This window comes from Solanum verrucosum, unplaced genomic scaffold, assembly GCF_900185275.1.
Source record: "Solanum verrucosum unplaced genomic scaffold, falcon-dt-bn FXZP01000238.1, whole genome shotgun sequence".
NCBI classification, from domain to species: domain Eukaryota; kingdom Viridiplantae; phylum Streptophyta; class Magnoliopsida; order Solanales; family Solanaceae; genus Solanum; species Solanum verrucosum.
Genome location: NW_026020630.1, coordinates 3,386,050 through 3,408,922, shown reverse-complemented (window position 1 = coordinate 3,408,922; position 22,873 = coordinate 3,386,050). Strand labels below are relative to the sequence as shown.

The following is a 22,873-nucleotide window of genomic DNA, read 5'->3' as shown; positions in this document are numbered from 1 at the left end:
TAGTCATAAGATTATTTATCTCACTATTTATACCTTATGAGTTGTTTGGCGTGAGATATAAAATATAAGTTTAAGTCATCGATAGCCCCTTAAAGTTGTCCGCATAATTTATTTAGACACAACTGAGACTCTTACCTATTAAACACTTTAATATTAACAAATATTTATCTATTGAACATAAAATGACAACTAGCTTTAAAAATATTGTGCGTGTAATTCACACACATTATCTTGACAAAATCACGAATAGAATTACGACACATGGGCCCATAATTTTAATTTTGAAAAATAAAAAATAATTTCCTGCCTTTAATAATATAGAAATAATTAAATTGATAAAAAAAAATCTCTCCCCCCACCCCCACCTAACCTATTGCCCTTTCTTCTTCATCTTCTTCTCTATCATTCCGCCATCGCCATTCACCATTGATTCCTCCGGCGATAACAAAAAAAAATGTCTAGCCCCACCTCATCCCCGAATTCACCCACCAAATCCTTTCCTCTTTCTTTTTATTCGTTATATTCTATTCCTCCGGCGGCTATTAAGATTTTTGTAAAAATAATCGACCTCGATAAATTATTTCGAAATCGACATATCAAAAAAATTTATAATATTTTTAATAAGTGGTGATGGTTGCTCGATCGGAGTTATTGAAAATAAAGATGCATAAATATTGGTCAACTTTTTAACTCCAACAGTCGATTTTTTTTCTTCTTCTTGCAAATTCAACAGGCAATTTGTTTACAGAAAATGAGAAAAAAAAATGAATCAAAACAAAAGGCAGAGAAATTTGAAGTTTTTAAAATGGTGGGTTGAAGAAGAAGATGACTTGCACATGGGTTTGGGGGTGAGTTTTTTTTTAATGATTTAAAAGATTAATGCTTAATTAAATTAATTTTTTATTTATTTAGTCAATGCATACCAAGTGTCAAGAAAGTAGGTACAAATTTATTTTTAAAAAATAAAAAAAAATGCATTCACGCGCTCAGCAGCAGTGAGATACACTTATTTTGCCACATCAACATTTTGTGTTTAATAGGTACTTGTCTTGAATAATTTAGGTGTTCAATAGGTACTATTCCTAGTTGACATGTCTAAATGAATTATACAGACAACTTTAAGGGGCCGCAGATGACTTAAGCCTAAAATATAATAATCCTAGGATAAAATACAAGATTATTTTATCTTAATTCATACGTTTTGTTGGAGGCATTAGATAGTCATTGGATTATTTATCCCACTATTCATATCATAGTAATGATAAGTTATCCCATATGATTAACTTATCCCTCGACATAATTAATTTCGAAATAACTTATTCCAACTAATATAATCCCTTAGTAATGAATAAGTTATCACATATACAATATGAAATATCTTATTTCATTAAACTCGAGATAACTTGTTTTCGACCAAACGATCCTGACCATGTAACCCCAAAAACTTTAAAGCAACCAATCAATGGCCACAAGAGTCCCCACATATTTAATTTCCAATAAACGTCAGCTAAATGAACTTGTTTTGTACTTTGTCTTGGACCAAAAATTAAACAAAGTGGTGAAAAGATGCATTTGTACTATCCACATGACATTTTAACAGCACCTTTAAATGTGTAGGGTTAATGTGCATCATCATTATATAAAATACTACTACTATTTGACAATTCAGATTGTACAAAAGTACCATTTTTTTTTACTTATATAACATAGTCAAAATAGTTGTTATTTTAGTGATTTTTTTTTTTTTCTCTTTGAGAGATCTGAAATTCAATGGCCATGGAAGAGAGGGACTGACAGAAGAGAGTGAGCATACACATATAATTATATAAATATTTTTACTTAATTTTCTTGATATATTTGTATATATAATTTTGCGAGTGCTCACTTCTCTTTCTGTCAATCTCTCTAGGAATGGTCAAATGGTACGTGAGTTAGATTTAGATTGTATTGTGAGATTGTTTGGTTTCAATTGTGTTAATTAAAAGGGAGAAATGCAATGAGTCAAACCCTAGTGGAAGAGGATCGGATTGGCCTAACCTATGGTGTACCGCCAGGTAGACTTATCAGTTTTGTTTTTTATTAGGGTGAATTTTGGGAATAGTGAGTGGAAAGGAATTTATTTGATATTAATTATCGAATTCTCTTAGTGAAAATTTGTTAAGGTCAAAAAGCACAACATTGAATATTATCTATATAGTTTTCTAGAGTAGAGATATAGTAGCATACTCCTTCCTATATGAAGAAAGATAGAGAATAATTATTTCGAATCAAATTCAAAATTTATCTCGATATCGGTATGATATAAATCTCTCAATTGAAGATCTATAGGTTAGTGATTTCATAATCCATGTGATTATATATATATATATATATATTGAACTTTTTGCTCAGTTGAACTCGCAGAACTATAGAAAAATGTGAAAAAGATGGATACAATGAATTTAGGTAGCAAAAAGGAATTCTCTCTTTTATAGCACCCTAGACATAGACATGACACTGACCAGAAAAAAAAATTCACATTGACTATTGAACCAATTTTTTATTTTTTTTTGAGATTTCTGTATTGATATTATCTTTTACAAAGTTTAAAACTTTATTATTCTAGTCGTTTTTTTTATTGTTGGAAAATATCTAGCAGCAGCAGATCAAGAAAAGTAAAGTTTCCAGTTTTTAGGTTTTGTGGACTTGTAAGGTAACCCTGTTTACTGTTCTCATTTTAACAAAAAAAACTGCAAAATTTCATATTTTTATTTGTATTTTGAGAATTAATTTGGTACTATGAATGGAGGGCGTATCGAAAACAATCTCTATACTACTATACAAAGGTCATAGGGTGAGATTTGCCTGCATCTATCTTTTCTAGAGTCTCATTAGTAGTGGAGTCAAGTAGGGAAAAGGGGTATATCCGAATCTTCTTTGGCTGAAAATTATACTATTTATATATGTTATCGAAATTATCTTTTATATGTATATATATATATAATAATAGATATTGAAACCTTTTAACTTCTTTGCATGTTTACTTTTTTATATTTTGAACTTCTTAGTGAAAATTCTGGTGCCGCCACCAACACCGACACTAGGATATAGGATGACATGAAATCTGTGTTGTAAGTTGATTTGTTTATTGAAATGCTAAGGATTTGTTTATTTTTATATGTGAGATCATGTTATATTTTATGTAGGTTTCGATGAGCTAATTTCTTTTCAATATTATGAAGTAATTATATATGTTTTTTTGGTTCTTTTGCAGAGGGCAAGGAAGAAAAATTAGTAAAGAATAGAACTTTGAATATTGCTATTAATGGAAGTTGAAAAAGTTCCTCTTACAGGTTAGGAGTTTCTTCAAATTGTGAGCTTTTATATTTGATAAATTTTTTAAAGTTGTTATTTTTTCTCAATAAAAAGACAGTTCCCTATTAGGACCTTGTGGTTTAGGTTTTAATTGTAATGGTTATGTTGTGTTTTGGGCTATATAGCTTGGAATTTCTAAAAATGTTACTGCACTCGTGTCGAATCCCCTAAAAGTGATGTCTGACACGCACTCGTTGACATTTTTGAAGAGTTTGAGCATATAGGTTTTGGGTGTATACAAAGCTGCTAACTTTAGCATATAATTCTTAATGTTATCAGTGTGGCTACAATATAGTTTCAAGTTTGTGTCTTTCGAAATTGGGTGATTGAGTTTGAAGTGATAACTTTTGTTTCAAACAGATCTATTTGAGTAGTCAAGATTTGGGGATTTAGTTGAGTCTATATTTGTTTTTGGTGGAATTAGTGATACCATAGAGATATGTTACTGTAACTTGAGGCAGTAAAGATGTTTATCTCTACTAATAAATCGAGGGATATGTTACATAGTGAGACTTCGCGAGGACCTAGTAGCATTTTGCATAGAAAAGAAATTGTTGGAGTAGATGTGGAGAAAGATTCAGGATTTAAGCTTTCTAGGTTCAGCCTTCAAGATTTTTAGCATTGAACCCTTTGTAATTTTTACTATTTATTGCAATTTCAGTGAATTTTTCACATAAATTTATGTTCCGCATTGGAAGTACTATGTGCAGATGAACCTGCTGCTAAATAGATGCATCCGTATAGTCTTCATACTTCTGCCGATTATAGTCTTTATATAAGTGAGTTCTACTTTCCTTCTTCTTGATGCTTTCAAATGAAATGGAATATTGCAGTGATGTGCTTATACTTTCATTCATATAATATAGGTTTTGCCCAAACCAATAGTAGAGTTATTGTCTACATAAATACGGTAGGTTTCGATCTGTTGTGACATGTATGTAGCATCTCCAACAATTTCTGAACTCAAATTGCACTATGAATGAGGCTAATGTGACATTATTATCTTCGAAAGTAGAAACAGTTGCAGAGGTTTCTTTTTTGAACACAAAGTAAATGTCGCGTCTTCCATAAGAAATACAAAACCAGTAGGACTCATTTGATTCACCCATTCAGTGTTGCCATTTGCCAACAAGTTCGAAATTTTCAGATGGAGAAAATCAATAGTCTATAATTAAATTAATCACCTTTGACATATCGATGAGTCGAGTACTTTCTTCCATCAATCATCCAAGTTCTTATGTACTCTTAAGTAAGTGTAATCCTGCAAAAGACTTAAAAGACCTATATAATGGCTTTGAACAATCAAACTAGTACACTACGATACATAAAGTCCAGCTCTCCCTAAAAATATGGCGGAGGGAAAATGGTAAAAAAGAGAAGTTAGAAGGAAGAACACATATGTAGAGTTGATATTTCCTCTTCTTGCTTGATTTGCTCCAATGAACCGAGAATGTAAAGTACTAATTAAATTTATCAACTTCATTTGTTAAACTTCCGTCTTAGCTTGGGACTCCATCAAAAGACGAAATCTTGCAAAGTCGTCATAACTCATTGTGGCCATAGAAAATATATGACTTACTTGATCAAAGTCTTGATATAAATGAGTTTGAATTTTTTCTTCTCGATGCATCTTCGAATGAAATAGGACCTTGGATCGATTTGGTTACTTCATTCATGGAATAATAGCTTTCCTCCCGAAGAAATAACATGGTTATCATTTCTCGTGTCTAAGGATGTTCATGGTTCGATCTGATTCAGTTTCCATAAATATGAACTCAAATCAACTATGTTAGTTTTTTTTTTGGTTTGGTTTTCACTTCTTTTTCGGTTTTGTCGTTTGTTTTTCACATGCATTTCTTAGTGATTCCTTTGTCCAGATAGATCTAATTGACTAATCAAAATTTGGGGATTTGGTTTTGATTGAACAAATATAGCATTAAGAACTGTAACTTTCATTTTTGTCTTGGTGGATTTAGATTGTTTGTTTTGGTAATTGAAGTCTGCTTTGGCTGTTTAATGGATGGTGTTAACAGTTGATAGTGGTAAATGGAGAAGGGGAACTAAGAACCCGAAAAAATATATGAACCAACTAAATCTTGCCCTCATACTTTAATGCCTTGGTAAATATGTTAGTGAAGTGAAGTGATCATAGTCTTGATACAAGTGAGTTCTACTTCTTTCTTCTTGATGCTTCCAGATTACGTAGAATATTGTATCGATGATATACTGTTGTTGTGTCTTCCATGAAATAGTAGCCAGTGGTACTCTTGCGATCATATACTGTTGCTAGTGCGATTCATTGACTTGCTATTCTGCTTTAAAGTTTTCTTGTATGTAGCTTGTATAAACTCCTTGAGATGAATGCCATCAACATATTGCTTTGCTCCAATGCTAAGATATTAGAAGATATGTGATTACTGTTAGTTTCATGCCATCACTTGCTTGAATTCACTAAATGTTTTTTAATAACGGTGACGTTAGGGTTTGCGCACACCTCGATCATTTCACTGGGTACCTGATACCTCCACAACATATGTACTAGCCCATCGGGTAATTTTGTCTGCCAAGGCTTAACAAATGAGAACAAAACACCTTGCCTCCACTAAGGTATGAACTTGAGATCTCGTAGTTCTCCTCACTTTATTGACCACTATTAATAGGCACATCCTTGGGTGAAATTCATTTGAACATATATATTTAAACTATTGATAGTTGTGGTTGTCGTCTACATGGTATGTGACACCACACAATGTTGACTAATGTTGAGCCAGGAGATATTCCCTTGGATCATTATAGCGCTCGTTGAACAGTTGAGTAGAAATGGATAGGTTATAAGAAGTAGAAAACCCATATCAATCTATCTCTATAGGAGACAACATGACCAAAGGACGGGAACGGTTAAATCCTTCGGAAAAGAATTCACCCTCTCATCAATTATATATTATGAAATGAAGGAAATACCTCCATTTCCATCTTCTTTATCAAAAAGTGTTCTTATGTGTATAAATGGTAAAAGTTGAAATCCATGGTCTTGAAGATGCTTTAATTCCTATAAGGCTTCTTTCAGTTTCAAGACTTAGTCTTTATGCTCTTTGGTTATGTACCACACCTGTTGAGTATAAACATCGTTTTTGTCAGTTAACAAAAGCCATATTACTAGATATTGTGTGTTTCTTTAAGGGGAAGAAGAAAGAATAATCAGTGATAAGAATATTAGAGAGTTTTAATTTTAGTCCTGTTATTGGCATAAAGGTTCTCATGGAGAAATCTCTGATTATGGTTACACAAATCGGTTGGTATATTACTCGACAAGATGCTTTGGATGATTAAAGAAGATATAGTAGGTTGTGGATGCCTGGGAATGTCTTTCATGTACTTGGAGGAGATTTGACAAGTGTTTGCACAAACTATGTTGCTCAGACTCTTTAAGAATGGCGGGGGTGCATGTTGGATCCTCCAAAAGTAGTGCATTTTCGTAGGATCCAACACGTGTGCGGCATCAACTTTGGAGAGTCCGAGCAACATAGTGCACAAATGATTAATTTCTAACTAGTTATTAGTTCAAGCAGCAGCTGATGTATGATGTAACTTTATAAATATCCATAGTCATACTTGTTTCTCCATTTTTCCTTTTTGCCTGTTCATTCTTTCTTAATAATCAGGGCGTTGAAAAGATCGAAGGCATGTGACTGAACTTGTAGTGCAGTTTCTCAGTATCCAAAATGCAAATGTTCGTCAGGGTCCTGATTTTCTTCATGGTGAGTTGAGTTGGATGTCCATCAAGAAGTCTGTCTGTTAGTTTTCAGGGGAGAAAAGCTTGTTGGTTTGAAGTTGAAAGATAGCTGAATTACACAACTTTGGCAAGGCTCCAACGTTTATATATGGTCGGAGTACTAATTATCCGGCTATTTTGCTTTCTTGCTGTTTGATTTGTTTCATTATGACAGGTTCTAGTAAGGTTGATTTGTTTCATCAACCTTAGCCAATCACAGAAGCTAGCAAGGACCCCGGATTTTTCAGGTACCAGTAATCTTGAAAGTGTTAAGGTTTTAATTCTATCAGCCTGCTTAAAACTCGAAAAGTTCCTGAAAAAAATAGAAGAAATGAATCGTTTTTTCGAAAGTGTACTTGGATGGAGCTTCTTTGGGAGAGGTGCGTTCATCACTTGAGAACCTTCCAGGGGTTAGTTTGAATGTTTGATAAATCTTAGTTACTGCAAATATCTTGAGAATCTCTCAAGCAGTATTTTTAGATTGAAGTGTCTTAAGAACACTTGCTCTATTCGGGTGCTCAAGACTCGAAAAAATATCAGATGATGTGGGACTTTTAACGGGCTTAGAGGAGCTCCACTGTGATGGCACAGCCATCCGAACACTTGTCTTTTCGTGGATATAATGCTTTGGGTTTACAAGTAAACAGCTCATTCTTCTCCTTTTGGCTTCCAGGAAAAGGTCAAAACTCCACGGGTCTAATTTATCGAGTCTTTGTTCATTGACAATGCTTGATACTAGTCGCTGCAATATCTACAGAGGCTGGAGGCACCCTATGTAATCTTGGGTACTTATCATCTTTGGTGGAATTGAATCTTTGTGGTAACAGCTTTACCAATATTCCAGCTGCAAGAATCAGTGATCTAACTGAGCTACTTGCGCAGAGTTCACCTTGGACATGGTTGATACAATTATGGAATAACATGCTCAAGGTAACTGCAGAATGACAGGCAAATAACATTCCTTTAATGGAGATATATCTGTGGATTCAGACTAACTGAGCTGTGTTTTAAAGTCAGCAGCAGATCCACAAAGCAGGAATTCGAGTTAGACGATAGGATTCAGTCTGGTTCTCTGCCAGGATAGGCCTTGGGACGGAGCTAGCATGGAAAGTACGGGCCAGAATTCAGTTACTTCGGAGCAAATCCTGTATATATTTGTTCATTGAATATCTATATCTTTAAATTTTAGATTCACCTCTAATCGTAAGTGAATGTATGATCCAGAAGAAACATGTCAAGTTCTTCAATGTGCAGAGAGATTGTTGTTTGTCAAATTACACCTCTTATTCAACTGGTTTATCTTGTTCAAGAGTTTTTGATAAGTAACTTTCTATAATCTATTGTTGTTGTATTCAAATGTACCTTGTCATATAAATTCATCCTCAAGTTTTTTTTTTTTTTGCTTGTTTCCTATTTTCTTTTCATTGAATGGACTATTTTTATTAGGTATATGCTACTTTCCACAATGAAATAGTTAGTATCGCACAAGAAGTCGATACGAATCTTTCGTGGATCGCACCAATCACCTGTGGGAGGTCCTTTTCACCTTAAATTCAAGTTGATAATACAACATACCTTGTGTTTCTACAAGTGGTGTGTTGAAAGAATAGAGTATACGAATACCTTACCCTTATCTCGTGAAAATAAATGAATTAATTTCGAAAGACCCTTGGCATCAAGTTGATAATAGTCATTCTTCAAAATCATACAAGTAAAACATGGATAAGAAATGAGAAGGGGACAAAGTGCTGTTGAATTATCAGGCCAACGCCTACCAAAGAAAAGCAAATTGCCATCACACCAACAAAAGCACTCCATAAAATAAAAAACAAAATAGCAGTACCCTATCTTTTTGAGCATGAGTTTAAGATTAATTAGGGTCAAATGTGAACATCGAACACTGAATAAAAAACAAAAAGAGACATAATTAAGATACAGTCTCAAATTCAAGAATACATCTAACAACAAGAACAAGACTAAACAAATACAATCCTCTTCAACACATGAATTCTAGAGACAATACTTCAGAGATTCAGTCCCAATCTCAAGAATACATGTTCATTGCGAAGGATTCAATCTAGCCACAAGTTCACATACGGACTATCTTGTTAAGACTTCACCCCACTGAAGTAAACACTAAAAGTGGTCACCAAATTTGACTATTTTTTGTAATGAAGGGGCAAATTGACAAGATAAGGTACTCCCATGTGTATAAAAGCATAAGTAGGCCCCTAGTCAAAATATGATAGCATATGGGGTTTGCAAGGATGAAGATACTAAAGTGATTTGGGACACTCCTGGTGAGCTTTCTACCACATGAACAAGGATAAAACTGAACAAATTCAATCATCTTAACACATGAATTCAAGAAACATACTTTAGATTCCGTCTTAATTTCAAGAATACATCAAACAACAAGAACAAAACTAAACGATTCAATCAGTCAAACACATGATTTCAAGAGACATACTTCAGAGATTAAGTCTCGATTTCAATAATACATCTAACAGCAAAAACAAGAACAAAACTAAACGATTCAATCACTCAAACACGAATTCAAGAGATTCAGTCTCAATTTCAAGAATACATCTAACAACAAGAACAAGAACAAAACTAAACGATTCAATCACTCAACCACAAATTCAAGAGACTCCGTCTCAATTTCAAGAACACATCTAAACAACAAGAACAAGAACAAAAACTAAACAAATTCGATTCAAGAGACATACTTCAGAGATTAAGTCTCAATTTCAAGAACACATCTAAGCAATAACAAAAAGAACAAAACTAAACAAATTCAATTTCTCAAGCACATGAATCTAATAGTAGCTTTTATTAGCTCAAGCAATTGTTGGATTCTCAGGTGCTGATTTCCAAACAATGTCCTTGAGTGCTGGCCTAAGCTCTTTGCTGCAGAACTGATTATATTCCAATGTGTCACCACAAGCTTTCCTCACCTCCACAACCAGAAATGAAGGTGTCACAGCAAATATATCAGCAGAAATTCCCAACTTCCCTTTCCTCCCACTCTCTTGCCCCTGCAATCTAACACTAGAATCACTCCTCTTTAAGCTGAATTTCGACATTTTAGCCACTTCCTCAAGCTTCGAAATCACACTGCTAGCTGGCTTTGTTGTTGCAAATCTCAACTGTTCCTTCTCCTTCTTCTTCTTTTCCTCAAACAACGGAGACAAATCAAACCCCTCCGACAAAGAAATGATATGAAAAGCATTCAAAGACTCAATCTTTTTCACCTTTCCTACCCAATCTTCATCTCCCACATGAGCAAACTCTTCCTCCTCCTTACTCCTCAAAGTCCTTGGCACAGTCTTCTTGAACCAATTAGACTCCATAATCCTTGAAGCAGTAATCCGAGTTCTCGGATTCGGATCCAACATCTTTACTATCAACTTTTTTGCATCAGATGACATCCAAGGTGGACACTTAAAATCACCCTTGTGAATTTTCTTATACATAGCCATAATATTATCATCTTGAAATGGTAAAAAACCAGCTAAAAGCACATAAAGAATTACTCCACATGACCAAATATCTGATGTTGCACCATCATATCCATGATTACCAAGTACTTCAGGGGCAACATAAGCAGGAGTACCACAAGTTGTATGCAATAAACCATCTTGCCTTAAATGATCAGTAAAAGCACTAAGCCCGAAATCGGTTACCTTAAGATTACCTTCTTCATCTAACAACAAATTCTCAGGCTTTAAATCCCTGTGATAAACACCACGGCTATGACAAAAATCAATTGCAGAAATCAACTGCTGGAAATAGCCTCGAGCATTGTCTTCTCTGAGCTTACCTTTAGCTACTTTTTCGAACAATTCACCACCTTTAACGTACTCCATGGCGAAGTAAATCTTCGTTTTGCTTGCCATAACTTCATGAAGCTCGACAATGTTTGGATGTTTCACCATTTTCATGACGGAGATTTCTCGTTTGATTTGCTCCATCATTCCTACTTTTATCACCTTCTCTTTTCCAACAACTTTCATTGCTATATTCTCCCCTGTTACCACGTTACGAGCATGGTAAACTTTAGCAAAAGAACCTTGACCCAAAACTCGTCCGAGCTCATATTTACCATACAAAACAGCACATTTTTCTTCTGGCCCCATTATAAAACACTGGTTCGGGGAAATTGAGCAACTTTTCTGAAGCAAGATCGAAAAGGGTGTTCGATTTTTGAAAAAAATTTTTGATGGGTTTAAATGGAAGTGAAAGGGGGTGGGGATTGAGTTCACTCGTCTCCGACGTGTTTCCGGTGGAAACTCCGGCCGCCGACGAACGAAATTCAAAAAAGGTATATAGTTTTTGTTAAGAAAAAACAAATGGGTTTATAAATGAGATGGAAAAGGGTGTTGGATGAGTGATTCACCCGTCTTCTACGTGTTTCCGGTGACAATTCCGATGGCAATTCCGGCCTCCTCCGGCGAGTGAAATTTGGGGCTTAAAGCCTCCTAAAATCAAACTAGAAAAAAGGGATTTGCCTCTCATCTCTCTGCATTCCCAAAATCGGAACCAAAAACTGGGTTTAGATTTTCTCTCTAGGGTTTGTTAAAAATCAAAGACGGCTTTCCTTCTTTAGGTTTCTGCAATTTCTGAAAAATGGTGGCAACTGAAGGTGAATTTATAGTCGGTTCAAGGGTAATACTGTCTTTTTGTCACCCAACATGAGGCTGTTTGGTTGTTCGACACGTGTCGTATTGTTACAGGTTGCATGGGAATTTGCTTGTTTTACGTAGCAATAAAAATCGGACACGTGGATTTTTGAGCAGCTTGGAATCAGTATAATTGAAGTGAAAGAGTCAGTAACCGCCTCTTTGGATATTAATGACTATTTTGCCCCTGCAATATTTCCGCTTCGATAAATACTTACTCGCATCGAGTGATTATACAAATCGAGTTAGATGTTACGGAATTGAAGTGAAAATAGATGTCATTTTTGTGATACATTGTTCGTGTTATTGAATTTAGGTGAAATCAGTATTTTAAGGCTAGATCGTCTATGAAATATAAGTATTGTTATATAGTAAGTAACGATTATTATATGACGAATAATACTTATATGGTAGATGGTATATTATTATGTATTTTTATTTGATGGTATATTTTTCGAAAAATAACATAGAGCGTCCTAAATAGGTAAATTGCACTAATTAGACATGGTAAACAAAGTTTTTTTTTCTTTTAATTCTTTTAATATTGTTGGCTCAATATTCATCTTAATTAATAATCATAAATAAAAAGAAAATTCTGAAATAATCATATTTTTCATGGGGTATGAATAAATAATTAAGAAGCTCCTTAGAAATTTCACTTTAGATGAATATCAACTGAATTATTGCACTCTTGATTTTATTAATTTTAAAAAAAAGGTATAAAAGGACAAATTTAATTTGTACACCATTTTAGCACATAGGTTCAATATATAGAACTCCTAGCTACCAATCAAAATTATTATGCATTCTGAGTTAATAGGTTAACACGAGGTCTCGGGTTGAAAATCATGTTAGGAGCCCTACAATACGTGATTCAAATTTAATCAGAGCTTTAATATGGACTCCAAACACTAGATTGAAAACTAAAAAAAGGTTTAATAATTAAGGTCCGTACAATCTATTCTATAATATATATATATATTAAACACATGTTAATTAATTATGGTTAAGTAAAATGAACTATAAATTTAAACACATGACATGCGTGAATTGGTTTGATGTATACACCCGATGCGGATAAAATTTACCCAAACTAAACTATTCAACACCTTCTTAAGAATAGTATACATCAATATATAATTGACGAGGTGTAATAAATGAGATCACTTTTGAATATTTTTCCTCTTAATAAACCACATGCGCATCAGAGCGAGTACACACTATTAGTATCGATTCAACATAATTCATTATTTAGCTTGAATCAAATCTTATGTATATGAGTTAAAAGTTTATTAAATATACACATATATAGATTGCCATATTAGATGGACATCGTACTAAAAATAATTATTACATAGTATTACTTGATTACTTAATAAATCAAGATAGTATTTATTGATTATTATTTTTCTATTTTAATTTACCTCAATTAATATAACCTTTTGAATGTGAGCAATTCCCAATATTAGCTATTCTTTTACTTTATGTTATGTGCATTGATATTAACAAAGGGTAAAATAGTAAAGTTGAACGATTTATAATATTTTTTTAATCACGTGTAGTATAGAAAATGTTCATCTAATATGAAACGGAGGAAGTTGCACTTAAAATCGCCAACCAATAATATCAAATACTAGTTGATTAAAGCAAAATAAAATAAAATAAGTCACCCTAAAATCGAATGAGAAATATTAGTAGCTGAGTATATAAAATTTCACCTTATCGATAAGAATTTGATTTTCCACCTTATAATTCATTTCCTCTATTCATGCCCTTTCTACCTCCACTTTTTTTATTTATTTTAAACAAACCCTAGGATCCAACCTTCACTAGTTTTAACCCCTTTAAATTTTTATTTTTTTTTTTAAATTTTGAATAAAAACAATGATCTGTCACTCTTGAATTTGTATTTTTCTGTTATTTTGTTTTCTATATATTGGCTATGTGTTTTTCTAGGTCTCTTGAATTAGAATATTGGAAGTGAAATAACAACTCACCACATGGGGGGGTTTCCAAGATTCTTCAACTGAAAATAAAATGTATTTCTTCTTTTTCTATATACAATGCATCTTTAAATTATAATGATTTATCATATGTCAGCAGAGTTATATATAATGATTTTTAATAATTGTATTTTCTTTTTAATATTGGTCTGAGATCAATTTAAATAATGAAACAATATTGATATAATCGGTGAGGATTCATATATAGTTGATTTTAAGTAACTTGAAATTGAGACTGAATGCATGTGTTTGATAGTTAGAGATCAGAGTTTTTTTTTTTTTTAAAAAAGAGATATTATTGAGAAGCTCACTTTTACCTATTATCACTCTTTTAAGTGTGGCTATTTTTAGGCAAAACCTCTTGATTATTTTATTATTTAACGGTAGATATTCATCGTCGATACAATATTTCTCGATCAGTGAGCTATTATGCACTCTTTTAAGCATGGTTATTTTTAGGTAAAATCTATTAACTGTTTCTGTAATCTCATCTCATTTATCACTGAGCGGTTGTTTAAGAGTTTAGCTAGTGTTTCCAATTGTTTCCCTCTCGAAGCATCATCTCATTAGTTGATCTTAAACACGAATCATATCTAGTATTCATAATTTACTTAAATTCGTTACTCTATGATTTTTATTTTTTTCAATATTGAGATATCCATCCGAAATCTAAAGGTTATAAAACTGTGGACGATATTAAAAGGAAATATTTATTTGTTTGTATTCTTTTACCACCACAAGAATACCATGTGCTCTGCAATTATACTGCCTATACTGTAAAATTAATTAATTTTCTACAGCTTTTAATATAGTTTGTAATAAATGTTTTCGTTGAAATTTTTCCCATAATTAATGAAGTAGTATTATATGGACAACCAACCTCTTGATAAAAAAATGAATATTGTTAAAAATACATAGTTAATGTAGTCCTTTTTATTATTAGATTACTTTAAAAAACATTTAGAGTTAATTATTCATAAAAGTGAATCTATAATTTCAAAATATAACTAGTTATCTAGTAGTATTACATAAGGCAAAGGTAATGATAGACATCGGTCGAGTATTTTAAATTTATGATTTTTTTTATAATAATTAAGTTAATGTACAATAATATTAAGATTTACAATCAAATAATTTATTTATATATGTGTGTGTTTTCATGAACCTGTGATTGCATGTTAAATTCGATTTTCATGGAGATGATTTTACTGTGTAAAACATAAGTAAAATCAAAATTTGAAGTTTATAAATACTTCTAAACTTATCATCAATCATACCTTGTTTTAGTTATTGATATGAGTTTGTGACTAAATATTATAATAATTTCCTAATACAAAAATAAGATAATAAACGAAAGTTATTGATGAGTTTGCGTGAATTATAATGTAATATTGTAACATCATATCTTGGTGTAGGTCTCTTTTATCCTACCAAAATTTCTATTAATTAGTTACACTCCAAAAATATATACATATGACCTAACCTTATCTTGGAGGAACTATTTTCCCTCACTTGAATTATTATGGAATCTTTTAGGGATATACTTTATAATTAAATTGAAATCAATCAACCATGTGATGTGAGCTATTGAAGACATATTATAACTAACAAATCAACTATTTGTTTCCTCTTTTCCTACCCAAATTTCTATTATTTTATGCAATTGAACACAGAATTTAAGAAAATTCATAAAATTTAATGTTACAAATATCATAATATTTATGTGATTATAAAAATTGTCGTCGTTGAGAATAAATTTTAAAATTTTGAAATAAATATTTTAAAATTTTATAAAAATAATATTTTTGAATAAAGTCAAAATAGAAATCATATCAATTTGAAGAATATATTATTACTAGCATTATTGAGTTATTGTCTTTTTTCTTGAACCAAACAAACAGAAACATACCACCTATTTTCATCTGTTTCGACAGGCTAATAAAATTGATGTAGAAATATTCTTGCTTCTATCATTGAATATTGGATGTGCCATCAAGTTGAAAAGGGAAATCAGGTCAAGTAAACAAATACTTCTTATATGAGTAACGACGTTATAATAAAGAGATTTGATTATATTATGATGAGACATTGATAATATAGTAAGTTAAAAAAAAATTGGAAAGTAGAAACAAAAACTTCCTCTTATGTTACAATGTATATTGTATATTCACTCGATATTCAAACTCCATATTATTTGACTGTATTATGACACAACATTGATAATATAATAAGCTCAAAAGGAAATTTGGAAAGTAGAAACAATATCTTCCTCTTTATGTTACAATTTTGTATGTTCACTCGAGTCAACTCCATATTATTTAATACTGCTTAAATATACTAACACTATAATTAAAATTGTAATCTTCTCACAAATTTATGGTTCACAAACAAAAATTAGCTAAAGTTTTATATTATCAGGTTACTAATGTAATTCTATTTAATAACTTGAATTGATAACCTAAAGCAAATGGTAATAAATTTGCTATTGATTAATAGGTTAGGTTACACTAATACTCTAATAGTATAAAATAACTATTATAAAATCAGTGAATATAACTTAAAATACAAAAACTAATTAAAAACATGAAAACATTTTGGGTGATTTTTCATAAATATATTACCACATATATACAATAATAATTTAGGATTAGACTTATAGCAAATTAACATACGAAACATCTATTTAATTATTGGTACTTAATGGTCATAACATTTTGCGACAGGTCACAACTTTATGTCATTTCTTTAATCTAACAACCATGATAAGAGGTATACGTAGGTTCGAAATAATTCAATAGCTTTAGTATTAAGACTTGTTTATATTAGAAAATTCGTTGATTCCTAAAAAATAAAAGAGAGAGAAGAAAGAATTACGTATCAAATTTTATCTTTATTTTTCCGAGAAAAATGTCGTCTTTCTAATTCCTAATGAATTGAATCCATTGTATATTTCGTAGTAAATGTAATCTTTTTTTTTGATGATTCTTCGTTATCTGTCAATGTTAAATATATATATATAGAAGTGCAAACTTAATAATTAAAACATGAATTAATAACCATCGCTGTCCATCGTAAACTTTTAATTCTGGCTCCGTCGTATATTAATGCCACGTACCAATAGAGACACAGCATTTAAAAGAATAGAGTATGTCGTGATGTAACGTGACTATTTTTAAAAAAAAATCAAATTGAAGTGACTTTGAAAACGTAGTCATGAATAAACCGATAGTTTTTTTTACTTGCACGTAATTGTTTCCTAAAATGTTATTATTAATTTTCAAGAATAAATATATTATTATGCTTATTACTTTAATTTTAGTTTGATCCGGACTCTTTATTCGAGTAGTTTTTTCTTTAACAAATTGCCTCAATAATAACAACAAATAAATGATAGTTACTGGAGCAACATCTATCAAAGACAAATGCAAATTCTGTAAGTTTAACTAAATTATATATGTGTAAAAAAGATATTTAAAATATATAAATATAAAAAAATCTCACTTATTTTGAAAAAAATTATCCACCTTATATTCATAACTCACTCATTCAACCAATTAGAATTTGTATTTTGTACATGTCCACTAATTAAAAAGAGAAGCACAATCTATGCTAAAAAAAATTTAGTCATTTTTTTAAATTTTTATTTATTTTGAATTCATCGACTCTAAATCAAATCGATTCTACTCGTGTAGTGCTTCGTTTGGTTAAGTGGTCAATTTGCATTATAATGTTTGAGGTTAAAACAAAGCAAAAATAGACACACATGCATGTGGGTTTGCATGTTATAACGTGTATTTAATTTGTGCCATGTGAAATAGGTGTAAGCTGATTAAATAATGACGAATAATATATTTAATGTAATTTTATAAGTAGAGTCTGAAATGAATAATGTTTATAGTATACGTAATATTATTTCCTATCTTAAAAAGGTAGAAAAATTTGTTTTTAATAAATCATCGATCAAATAAAACATATCAAAAGTTAATTACGTAAAATAAATATAATGATAAAAAAATTCATACGAAAAACAATAGAGAAGAAAATACTAGAAAGAAACACCACTACTATTATATAACAAAGAAAAACAATTAAATATTAGATATATAGGGGAATAAAATCTATAATATATATGCACCACTCACCAAACAATTTCTATACTTTGATTATTAACCACTTAATACATAAGAATTCTCAAGTTGAGAGACAAAACATAGTGAATGTTTTTTAAGTCCATGTCAATCTAAGATTGGGTGGTGTGTAACATCTAGCTAGTCGAGACGGATTCAAAATTTTAATTTAATCGATTTAATTTTTTTAAATATTTTTAATATTAAATTTATTATAATATTAAAATAATGAATTCGGATCACATACTTGTTATAAATCTCAATAGATTTTTTTTTTCTTTATATATATATATATATATATATATATATATATATATATCGAAATGCTATAATTAAATTTTATATGAATCCGTAATCAAAAGACTATATCGATCGAACCCCGGTTGACTAGTCTTTATAAATTATAATTATGGTGGGTTACGTGTTAAGTTGTTATGGTACATGGACCATATATACATATAGTTATTTTGTCATGATAAAATTAATATGACAATTACAGTTCTTGGACTGAATTAAAAGAATAAAAATAAAAACATTATTATTCAGCTGATTTGTGGTCAAGCGTGGATGCCGCCTCTTGACCATTGATTCGAAGACAAATAAATCGTGTAACCCGTTCCCGATTCGAAGACAAATAAATCAGAAATGAATTTGAAGATTTATTTCTTTTTTATTTCATATAACCATTTCTGTTCAACTTCAGTTTCAATGAGTAATTTATACGATGAGAAATCTATTGGCGGTGGACCTAATTATCCTAATTATTTTTATTTACAGAAAATTAGAAGAGGAAAGGAGTATTTTAATTTTTCCTTTTTTAAAAGAAAATTTCTGATTATATGTGTATTTCTAGCCGTTCACGCTCTTAATTCGCGTGTAAATCACCCACTTTTCCAACTCCACAATTTTATTGCCACATAAGTTTGGTCAATGGTCAGAAGGGCTTAAAATATTGTGTTTCATTGAGTTTAAGTGTCTAGTTGACAAAGTTATTGTTGTTCATCTTGTATTCCTAAGATACTTAGAACAAAACTTTGAAGAACCTGTTAAGACACAATAAAGTTTAAGAACATTTTCACAACTAGAAAATTAAAACTAGTAGAGAAACTAGAATCAGAAACAAATTAGATAAAATATACGAATTTTTTTTTTCTTAAAGAAGAATTGTTGTCAATCTGTGTTTAAAGAATCTTACTGATTCCAACAAACTTTGCAGAAACACGAAGTTTCCAAAGTTTAATGAACCAGTGAAGAACAGAAGAACATAAATTAATTCACAAATCTAAAATCTGTAACACATACCAGAATCTGGAAAAACAGAAAGAAGATCAAGCCCACTGAATGCACAGTGTCCCCCTTAAGGAAATTATTCCCTCTAGTATCCGAGGTTTGATTTGAAATATGTCCTCCCAGGATATAATGATCTCAATCACCAGTGTATTGATACCCAAAACGCTTGTGTCAGCGAGCCACTCAACGGCAGTAAAGTACACTTAGAATACTAGATTTAGTAGTAGAAGAAGAAGTCCATAAATTTTATATTTAAAATGAGAGGAAATTCCTCAATTTATAGAAAACAAAGGGTAGTGTGAAAATGTTCTTATTGTGCCTTACCGGAAAGGTCACAAACCTTTGGAAAAGTCACAATCTTTCGGAAAGGTCACCACCTTTCATAAAAGTCACAACTTTTCATAAAAGTCACAACTTTTTCATAAAAGTCGCAACTTTTCATAAAAGTCACAACTCTTCATAAAAGTTGCAACTTTTCATCAAAGTCACAACTCTTCATAAAAGTCGCAACTCTTCATTTTTCATTCACACCTTTTAAAACCCAACAATCCCCCGCATGAATAGGGAATGACTCCAAGACAAAGAAACGGACAAATATGTGTACTTTACAAGCAAGAATTAATTGCATCTGGATAAGTAGGTTTCCCCTTGGACTTTCCGTAGTGAACATATGTCGGATATACTCGGTCAATCGGTAGATGCGATATCTTTGAACCGTCGAGCTTTGGTGTATACCTAGACAACCATATGTCACACAATTAACCCTTTACCGTTTATGGTTCTTACAGTTGTGTTCGTTTCAGCCATGAACACCTCCTGGTTTCATGAGTGTATAGAGAATAGACTTTTGACAATAATTCTCTTTGAAGCGGCTTACACTTCACACCTAATTTCCAATCGTGTTATCGCGTAGATACACTATTTGGTCAAATCTGCCAAACTTAGCAAATCATTAAAAAAATTAAGCTTTAGCAACTCATTAACAAGACTTAATGTTGTATCCTTGTTCCTGAGCATTGTCTTCATCATGAGAATGGATTGAGTTTGTTGACAATGCCGAACCGTCAGTAACAACTTTGTTTTTCTCCTTGAATCTAGCTCTTGGGATCTCCAGTCTGCTAGATAGAGTTATTGCCATGATGACTTGTCCTTATCCGTAAACCCATTTCCTTAGATGATCTTTAAACTTTCTCTCTAGTTAGGCCTTTTTGTAAGTGGATCCGACACATTATCCTTTGACTTTACATAGTCAATTATGATAATTCCACTAGAGAATAGTTTTCTAACGGTATCTTGTATATGTCCTATATGACTAGACTTTCCGTTATACATCATTCTCCATGCCCTACCTATTGCATCTTGACTATCAAAGTGTATGCATACTGATGCCAAAGGTTTGAGCCAAAAAAGAATATCTATCAAGAAATTTCGGAGTCTTTCAATTTATTCACCGACCTTATTATCTAGAGCACCTAGCTCAGAGATCATTGTAGAGCTAGCGATACATGTCTCTTTTTTTTATAAATATTTCCAAGAGACTGCTCCTCTACCAAGAGTAAATACATATCCACTCGTGGATTTTACTTCATTTGTCCGGTGATCCAATTCACATTACTATATCCTTTCAATACTATTGGATATTGTTAAAATGCAAGACATAGTTTTAAGTATTTCTTAAATACTCCAAAACTCTTTTCATTGTCATATAATGAGTTCGATTGGGATCACTCGTGAACCAACTCAGTTTATTAATAGCAAATGCTATATCTGATCGCGCACACTTTGTGATATACATCATACTTCTCAATATTTTAGCACAATCCAATTGTGAGTCACTTTTGCCTTCACTCTTTTGAAATGCAAAGCTCACATTTATTGGAGACTTGACAATATTGAAATCAAAATATTTGAACTAGTCAAGTACCGTTTCAATGCAATGAGACCGCGAATATGCTAACATTATGGAGTTATAAGGATTCTTATACCTAAGATCGCATCAGCAACTCCAAAATTTTTCATTCCAAACTTGCTTTCTAGCATACGTTTAGTAGCATTTAGTGTCAACATATCACCAATTATACAAACAAACAATGACCTAGTGATTTTAATGTAAACACATTTTTCACTTCCATCATTCTTAAATCCATTTACCAACATAATTTGGTCAAATATCTTATGTCATTGTTTGGGCGCTTGTTTTAGTCCATAAAGTGACTTAACAAGTTCGCACACTTTCTTTTCTTTACCAGGAACCACAAAACCCTCGGGTTGTTCCATGTAAATTTCTTCCTCCAATTCTCCATTTAAGAGAGTTGTTTTCACATTCATTTGATAAATTTGGAGGTCATATACCACAACTAATAATATTAGCATCCGAATGAATGTAATTCTTGTTACTGACAAGTATATATCAACAAGCTCAAGACCTTGTTTTTGTGTAAAGCCTTTGACACAAAGTCTTGCTTTATATTTGTCAACAGTTCCATCGACTTTCATTTTCCTTCTGAAGATTCACTTTGAACCCAAAGGTTTATTTTCTAGAAGAAGATCAATTAACTTCAAATATGGTTGCTCAAGATTTCAACAATCTCACTATTGACACCATCTTTCCAAAAGGATGAGTCTACAGAAGACACAAGAAATGTTACAAAATCATATTCGAAGGAAGTAAATGTCCTTTGACATTTACTACGCCTCTGAATATCTTTATTAAGTACATTCTCCTTTTTCCTTTCCAAGATCTTTTAGACCCTTTACTAGACTACTCAAGTCTAATTTTACAGTCCACAGTCATAGGTCTTATTATAATCCTTTTAGAAATAGGAACTTGGACTTTGGCTAGACACTCCCACACTTTGAAATATTTCAAGTTGGATTTTCTTCCTTTCCATTTCTCATATGGAATAGATTGTGTCCTCAACAAACAAAATTGCTTTCTTTCTGAAAAGACAAAACTTTTTGTCGTTCCCTTTTACAGTAAGGATAGTTCCTCCACACATGTTTTGTGGTAAACCCGAACTTATAAATAATGCATCCATCATTTCTTTCAACGTTCGGTTTTTCATTAGATTGAGGTGAATAGGGCAGCAGTTTGATGGATAATTCCATTTTCCAAACATATTTCTGCACAAGAAGATTTATACTCTCCATTCTTATCACTTCTTATGTATTTCCCAACTGATTTTCAACTTCGATATTATATTGTCTAAACATTTCTATTGCTTCATCCTTACCATTCAACAAATAGACATAGTCATTTTTAATGCAATTGTCAATGAAAGTTATGAGATACTTTTTTCCACCACGAGATGGTGTTGACTTCATATCACAAATGTCAGTGTAAATCAACTCTAAGGGATTGGAATTCCTTTCAACAGATTTATAAGAATGCTCAGCATACTTAGACTCCACACAAACATGACATTTTTATTTATTGCACTCAAAGTTAGACAAAACTTCTAAGTTGATCAGTTTTTCTTACAAGGTTTTGTAATTGACATGCCCCAAGTGTTCATGTCACAAACTTTAAGTCAAGCAAGTAAGAACAAATAAAAATATTGAGCTTGAAAAGCTCTTCGCGAGGTAGCTTTTTTCTCACTAATAATTTGTTCCTATTTCTTACAATTTTGTGATACAATCATTGTT

General features: G+C 31.7%; 1 protein-coding gene and 1 long non-coding RNA gene across 2 annotated transcripts; one reads left to right on the top strand and one right to left on the bottom strand.

Annotated features, from left to right (window-relative positions):
• Positions 1-1,981: 1,981 nt before the first annotated feature.
• LOC125811504 (uncharacterized) lies at positions 1,982-3,265 on the top strand. The gene is made up of 3 exons (XR_007441918.1): positions 1,982-2,054; positions 2,636-2,692; positions 3,254-3,265. It is a non-coding gene; the product is annotated as an uncharacterized LOC125811504 (long non-coding RNA).
• Positions 3,266-9,680: 6,415 nt separating this feature from the next.
• LOC125811488 (CBL-interacting serine/threonine-protein kinase 6-like) lies at positions 9,681-11,736 on the bottom strand. The gene has a single exon (XM_049490991.1). It carries the CDS (start codon positions 11,263-11,265, stop codon positions 9,967-9,969), a length of 1,299 nt encoding a protein of 432 aa, XP_049346948.1. The 5' UTR covers positions 11,266-11,736; the 3' UTR covers positions 9,681-9,966.
• Positions 11,737-22,873: the final 11,137 nt, after the last annotated feature.